This window comes from Corvus hawaiiensis, chromosome 5 (genome assembly GCF_020740725.1).
Source record: "Corvus hawaiiensis isolate bCorHaw1 chromosome 5, bCorHaw1.pri.cur, whole genome shotgun sequence".
Classification (NCBI taxonomy): domain Eukaryota; kingdom Metazoa; phylum Chordata; class Aves; order Passeriformes; family Corvidae; genus Corvus; species Corvus hawaiiensis.
Window position 1 is genome coordinate 59,115,603 of NC_063217.1, and position 6,760 is coordinate 59,122,362.

General features: G+C 46.2%; 1 protein-coding gene across 2 annotated transcripts in view; it reads left to right on the forward strand.

The window, feature by feature from the left end:
• Positions 1-5,135, forward strand: part of AFF1 (AF4/FMR2 family member 1) — a 68,263-nt gene extending 63,128 nt beyond the window's left edge. For both annotated transcript variants that reach the window (XM_048303622.1, XM_048303623.1), the window contains exon 21: positions 1,972-5,135. In XM_048303622.1, the coding sequence (XP_048159579.1) occupies positions 1,972-2,093 (122 nt within the window). In that variant the 3' untranslated portion in view covers positions 2,094-5,135. The remainder of the gene's footprint in view (positions 1-1,971) is intronic.
• The last annotated feature ends 1,625 nt before the right edge of the window (positions 5,136-6,760 follow it).

Sequence of the window (6,760 nt, forward strand, 5' to 3'; positions counted from 1 at the left end):
ACACAAAGTTTTGTGAGCCACTGTGGGCAAAGAGATGCATTGCCATGACCTGTTGGCAAACTTGCAAAGGAAAATAAGCACAATGTGCCTGGCTGAACTGTTGGAAGGCTGTAAAAATCCTCACACTAATGAGGCAGTTGTTGAAAATCAAAAGGCTTTCCAAGTCACCTCTGAATAAAATAACTGGATGTTGGCTGTCCTCTGAGCAAATCTGTGCTTGCAGCAGCAGTTCATGTGTAGTATTTTCTGTTCTGTCCTCAAAAGGCTGATAAAAGACTGTCACATAGAAGCAGTGGATGCTGCTAATAAGCCAAAGGAGTGAGTCATGGAGGAAGATGTGTGGGTGGGCAGCTTGAGCACAGCCTTGCATCAGTCAAGACTAAATTCAAAATGTGCTCTGTGACTGGTCCCGATGTAGGGGGATCATGAGTGGGCTACTAAATACTCTCTAAGGAGTGGATCTGTGCAGAGGCCAGTAAATACTCATGTAGGCTTGGTGGTGTTGTCACTGTTCAGGACGGTGGAGGCATTTCAGAACTGGAACTTACTGATAATCAGTGTAATGTATGAAGAGGTACAGAGAGTGAGAATGCAAAATGAATAAAAAAGGCCACATCCTTGATTCTTTTATACAATTCATAGGGCATAAGAAGAGGAAGAAAGAGCAGTAGCCTTTAGCTATCAAGATCCTATAAACCAGGAAGTCCTAAGCTGTTGGAAAGCAGTGAGCTGTAACTGCTGTCCAAGTCACTTGTGCAGAGTTGAAGATCCTTCTGGAGGGCCCACTAACAGGTCCCAGCTCCTCACTGTAATTCATGGAGCACTGTGGATCACGAGACTCTTAACAGGCTGTCTTCCAGCCTCTGATCTTCCCTAGCAAGGACAAGCTGAGGCTGCAGGCGTGGATATGGAGTCCCTCTCCTTTCACATGATGCTGTGCTGACAGATCAAGTTATCTTCTGTTTGCTCAGACAGGGGCTTTGAACTCCGTCTATTCCCCTTGGAGGGCATGGATTTTGTAAACAAAAGCAGGAAAATCAGAGGGAATGTATTCTCTGCTTCTGCATTGGCAAGTATTGGAAAGGAAGTGTGTGTACTCCGCTTCTGAAGAGCTCCTTGCACAGCCAAGCAGAAATTTTCCACCTCTAGCTTCAGTCTTTGTGTATCAAAAAGAAGAGTTGAGAATGACCAGTTTCTGGAAAGGTGTTTAGCCAACATGGTTGAGCTGAAGAGTGAGGGACTGGGCCTGTGTCAGTGGGAGGCAGGTCATGCAGGAATGTCTTGGAAAGGTGAGCGCAAAGGAATAGGTGTGAGAATTTCCCACAGCTCATGGTCACCTGCACAGATGGTTGCCAGCACAGCAGGGCTTGCAGCCTGCCAGCTCCTCATGGCAGGGTCAGGTGTGCTGCAGGAGCCACCTCCTGTGTGGGAAGAGGAGTGGGATGTCTGGAGTTGGTGGGATGGGAAGAATGTGAGACATGCTCAACTATAAGCAATCCAAATCAGAGCTGTATAGCCTGGCAAGCTACACAAATAGAGACATCCTGATGTCTCCAAGGTTTGAGGATGGATGAAGGAAAGGGACCACAGCTGTGTGTGCTTCTGGGTGCTGCTCAGGAAGACACTCAAATTTGGCCTGTTTAGAATTTGGGGGAAGCTTGAAGTAGCTTGTGTGGTGTGAACATCCAAACTTTTGCCCACCTACCATGGAGTCTCTGTGTCCTCTAAAGTCTCAGGACATGAGGAAGTGGCTCAGTGTGTGTAAACATGTTTTCCTGTTGCCCGCCTTGCCTGCTGTGCTTGCCACCCTTCCCAGCCCTGTGACACTACTGAGCTGTCTGCACTGTTTAACAGGACTGGCCAGCTGACTGTGTGCTGCTGCTGTCACTCCTCGTCTGTCAGATGTGCCTGGTGTATAAAACCAACCAAATGTTTTCTCCTTCTCTCCCTTTTTTTTTTTTTTTTCTCCAGAGTTTTTTGCTGAGCTCAGCAGAGCGACGAGTGCTCTGGCACTGACCAGTAGCCTGACAGACCTGGTACACTACATCAGACAGGGATTACAGTGGCTGAGACTGGAAGCAAATATGCCTTAACTGGTTCTCCAGGTGGTTAAATACCTTGAAGTTTTTTTGCACTTTCGAAGCCTCAGAAACAGTTTAATTTTTTTTTAATTGTTCAGTACAAAGCACCTGCAAGGGAAAATATTTTAAATAAAGTTGGAAGTTATCTGGTTACACTGGAAAACCCTTGAACTGTGTTTTTCATGGGTAGCACTTTGCTACCTTGAAAAAGAAGAGACGGAGGATGGCACCTTCCTTTAAAATGATCGAAGTGCAATGAATTGTCTGAATGGCCCAATGTATTGATGGTCTATAAACATTTCTGTTACAAATAACCAGCAGGACAATAATTGCACATGATGCTGACAAGAAGGAAATCTGCCTCCAGAGGTGGTTATGCAACATCCCACAGTCTGCAGCAGTCGTGTGCCCAGACAACATGTCAGAGGAGCTGTTTTTGCAAGCACAGATGCAATCTTTGGTGTCTTTGTTCCTCAAGAGCAAGTAGCAACCTCATCAAGCGCCGAATGGCATTATGTTACAAGAAAAACAGCAAAAGGATCTGCTCTGCCTGCTTTCCATCCTCACCCTCCTACTTTTGTCAGCCAGCTGACAGAACTGAGGAAGCCACTGCCTTCAGTGCTGCAAGTTTCCTTTTCAGATCATCGCTGCTTTGGTCCTCCTTGCTATGCTCTCGAGCGCATCCATGCCCCGGGCACTCCAGCTGTGTTACTGAGGGGCTGCCTCAGCTTTAGCCTTGCAAGCCAAACACAGTTGGGGTGGCAAAACAACGTGGTGTGTTTGGAGCAGCCCCACCTCTCTGCTGAGAGATGTCACCATGAGGATTCTTTGTTGGGCTGATTTTTGTCATTTCAGTGGGTGGGGCTGGAAAGCTCCACTGCTTCATTGTCATTGCTTGGACATTGTTCTGAGAGCTTCCATGGGAAGGAATTGCTTCTGATTAAGGAGGGATTAAGTGGCTGAATGTGGAACATAAGATAAATTTTTCATTTGGATATCTGCCTGCAACCATTGAGGGTCTTGGTGAATATCTAAGAGCGGGATTTGTACCAAAGTAGGGTTTTCTTCATGTGGGAGACAACTCATGTGTTCTCTCAGCCATACTATAGGATGGGCCCAGTGACTTAAAAACCTGTCAAGGGAACAAGAAAGGGAATAACGAGCTGTTTCCAAGCATTTTGTCCTTGTAACAGTATCAGTGAAGGCAGCACCCATGGCATTTGTGCATTCAGTGAGGTGACACCCTTCTCTACCCAAAGATTCCTTGTTGTGTGACAGCAGCAGCGTCCTGCCATCCCCGTATGTAATAGTGTGCCTTAGCCCGCTGGTCCCCTCTCACATCCCTCGCCCTCTCTGACAGACCCATGGGACTGGTGAAGAGAAAGACGGTATCCCAAAACAATGGTGTTTACAAGGAAGAATAATCTCCCTTTTCCACATAATTTCATGATGGAGGAACAGGTCTGCAGACATGCAGCAGTACCCTCTTTGCAAAATACCTGCTCATGGGTTTCAGGCTCATGAAAATGGACGGTAAATAAATACCAGCAAAAGGTCTTCATTTCCAAAAGTAGCTTCTGTAGAAGCGGTCCCTGCCATGGGGAAGCCTGGGCTCCTCCTGGCTCTGGGAGGAGGTGGCAGGAATGTGCTGGTCCCAAGCAAAGGGGTGCTCTCCTGTCACCTTCCCTGGCAGTGCAGGACCACTGGGATCATGGCTGGGCCCTTCTGTACCTTGAAGGGACTGGCCTTTTATGTTCACTGTGTTAAAATCCTCAGAGCATTTCAGGGATGAGCTGTCCTAACAAATGGAAGGAAGATTCATGTCCCCCCTCCCCATTTTACCTATCAAGCTTCGCTTGCACTCCTCCTCCCTGGAGCAGTGAGTGCTTGGAGTAAGCCAGGGACAAAGAAGGGCTCAGCATTAACTGTTTTGTTCTCAGGAAGTGTGTGGATGGGCAGCCAGCCTGGAGGCTGATGTGCACTTTGGAGCTCGATCCCAGACTGGTGGATCGATGCCACCTTCGGACTTTGTCTTGAGACAAAGCTATTTCTAGGATCACCAGCTGAGGAGGAGGAGGAAAGATGAAAGCTTTATTGAACCAGAAGACCACTGTGGGAGCCTGCAGGAACCATAGCAGAGTGTTAGGGGAAGGCATAAGGAGCAGCAGGGACAGGGGTGTCCTGGTACTTTCCTTCTGTGCACATCCATGTCCCTCCCTGCTGCCAGGAGAGGTGCTCGCCGCTGTGCGAAAGCGGTCACGCAAGGGCTGCTCCCATTCCCAGCACAAACTCCCCTGGGCTTTGGGGGAAAGGAAATCACAGGCAGTTTGTGTCACAGGTGTGCGGGGGGACCTTTGAGGGCTCTCACTTCGAAAGGAATCTGTGGAAGCATTCCTCCACAGCAGGAACATAGGTTTTGTTTCAGGACACAGAGAAGACTGTTTAAATAATAGGAAATTCTTAAAAAAGCCATCATATTTCAACCTTGAGCCAGGTCAGAGGCCTGCAGAGGGTTAGGAAAGAAGCTCATTGATTTCACCTGGGCCTATTCAGGTCTTTAAAAGAAACAAACTAAAAAGAAATAAAAACAGAAATCAAAACGTAGCAGTGGAGGAAATAACGTTTGCCATTAAGAAGCAAACCATTAATCCAAGGAAAACCAGGGGTGATTGTTTAATCCCAGAAGGAAAGGAGGCAGCTATGGTGGCAAAGCAGCATCATTTCCATGCAATATTTATTTAAAAGAAATAATAATACATGTGTTGAAATTGTCAAATGTTCTATTTTTAAGATGCCATTTATTTAATAGTTGAAAACCCCACTTACATGGAGATAGAGATCTCTTCTGTAACTGAAAGTCAAAGTCTGACTGCAATGTCCTTGTTTTTGGTTTTGTCCTCTCCCCTCCCTCTTGGTTCCCATGATAAATCTGTACATCTTTTTTTGGGGATGTATGTCCCTCTTGTATATAACTTTTTTCTGCCCTGCGTGTGATGGAATTTCTGAGATGGTTGATTCATATGGGGGAAATAAACAATAAATGAATGTTTGTTATGAGGTGTTTCAAGAGTCCTTGTGTTCTCAGCTTCTTGCAGAGAGAAATTCTAGTGTAGCTTTTCTCTGAATGGCCTTAGTGTTTCCCTTCTGAATGAGGTTTAGGTATGAATTTCTGTACAAGAAGTCTCTTGTTCCCTTTGCTGCCCTGTTTGTTGCCCCTTGCCCTTTCATTAATGCCCAAAAATGGTGCAGATGTAGATGCTCAGAGTGGCAGGAGTGCCATGACTCGGGACATGTTCCTCCTACCCTCCCAAAAGTGATCCAGGGAAGGCTGTGCTGGGCCAGCTGCTGACAGCCAGCAGAGCCCAGCTCTGAGTGCTCCCTGACAGGAACATTCCACAAGTTGGGTTCAGGCAGTCCAACAAGATAAATAAGAAAACCAGGAGGCAAGGCACAAAAGTGGTGGCTGAAGGGTCCTGCTCTGTGTTTGCCACAAAGGTGTTGTGAGCTTGGATTGGTTTCTGAAGGGCTGTGAGAAGGATTTCCCTGTGGCAGCTATGTCTTGGTTTACAAGGGGATCTCTTTGCCATGGACTTGCACTTCCTGTTGGAGGCTTTTCCCACTTTTTGTTTTCCAAGCTGTTCCTTGAAAGAATGGTTTTGGCATCTCTGCAATATTGATATATAATTTGTGTGTGTGATTCAGGTCTACTCTGCAGCAGGCGTTGCCCCCAGGATGTTTGCTAATAATGGATGTGGTTTTCTCATGCACTGTGTCAGTTGCAGAGGATACTGACACCTGCTTTAGTACCCACTAGAAATGCTGCTGTTACAGGTGCTCTGCATAGAAATGCACTCTTGCACTGTGGTCAGTGCAGGGCCAGGGCAAAGCAGGGAGGGTTAATTTTGGGGGTGGGATGGGAATGGTGCTGAATGTGCCAGCAGGGAGGACATCCAGCCAGGCAGGATGTGGGGCTGTAGCAAGTGTTGGCTCCCCTGCTTGGCTTTCTGCCCAGGGCAGTGGCCCTCCTGGGCTAAAACAGCCAAAAATATTTTTCCAGTAATACTTTGTTGTAGTTTCTTTAATTATCAAGTCTTTATTGCCCAAACCTAATTTTGCAACCCTGTTTAATTTATTTTGAGATTTTTTATTGATTATAGATGAGCTTGCATTCTGTCTTTGGCTTGGCTTATCCTTTTCAAAGACAAATGTCATTTTTGGCAAAACAGCTGAGTTAAAGTCGATTGCACTTTGTCAGCCCTGTGCTGCTTTCCAAACACTAAAATAGCCCCCTGGCAACCTGTGCTTTCCTTACATTAATTGCAGTTTCAGCAATCCCTGTCACAAAAACCAACACTGTTCCTGGGCTATCATCAACCTTTCTGAATGTGTTTCCATAAACTTTGTGTTCCTGAAGCTTGTGCATGTTACAAGAGCAGTGTGCACTCACTGCTGCTTTGGGATGTATTTTATCACAGTATTTGGTTCCCAGAGTTTCCACTGGGTTTTCCTCATCTCCTACTCAGTTTTGCTGAGGTTAAAGGGTTTTTTGTGCCTAGAATTTCATGTTGTAACATTAAGGCCATGTTCTACACTGTCAGAGGCACTTGCAAAACTTGTAGATTATTTAGTGAAATCTTGATTTTACTGCTGGCCAGTTGCATATGAAGAAATACTTGTAA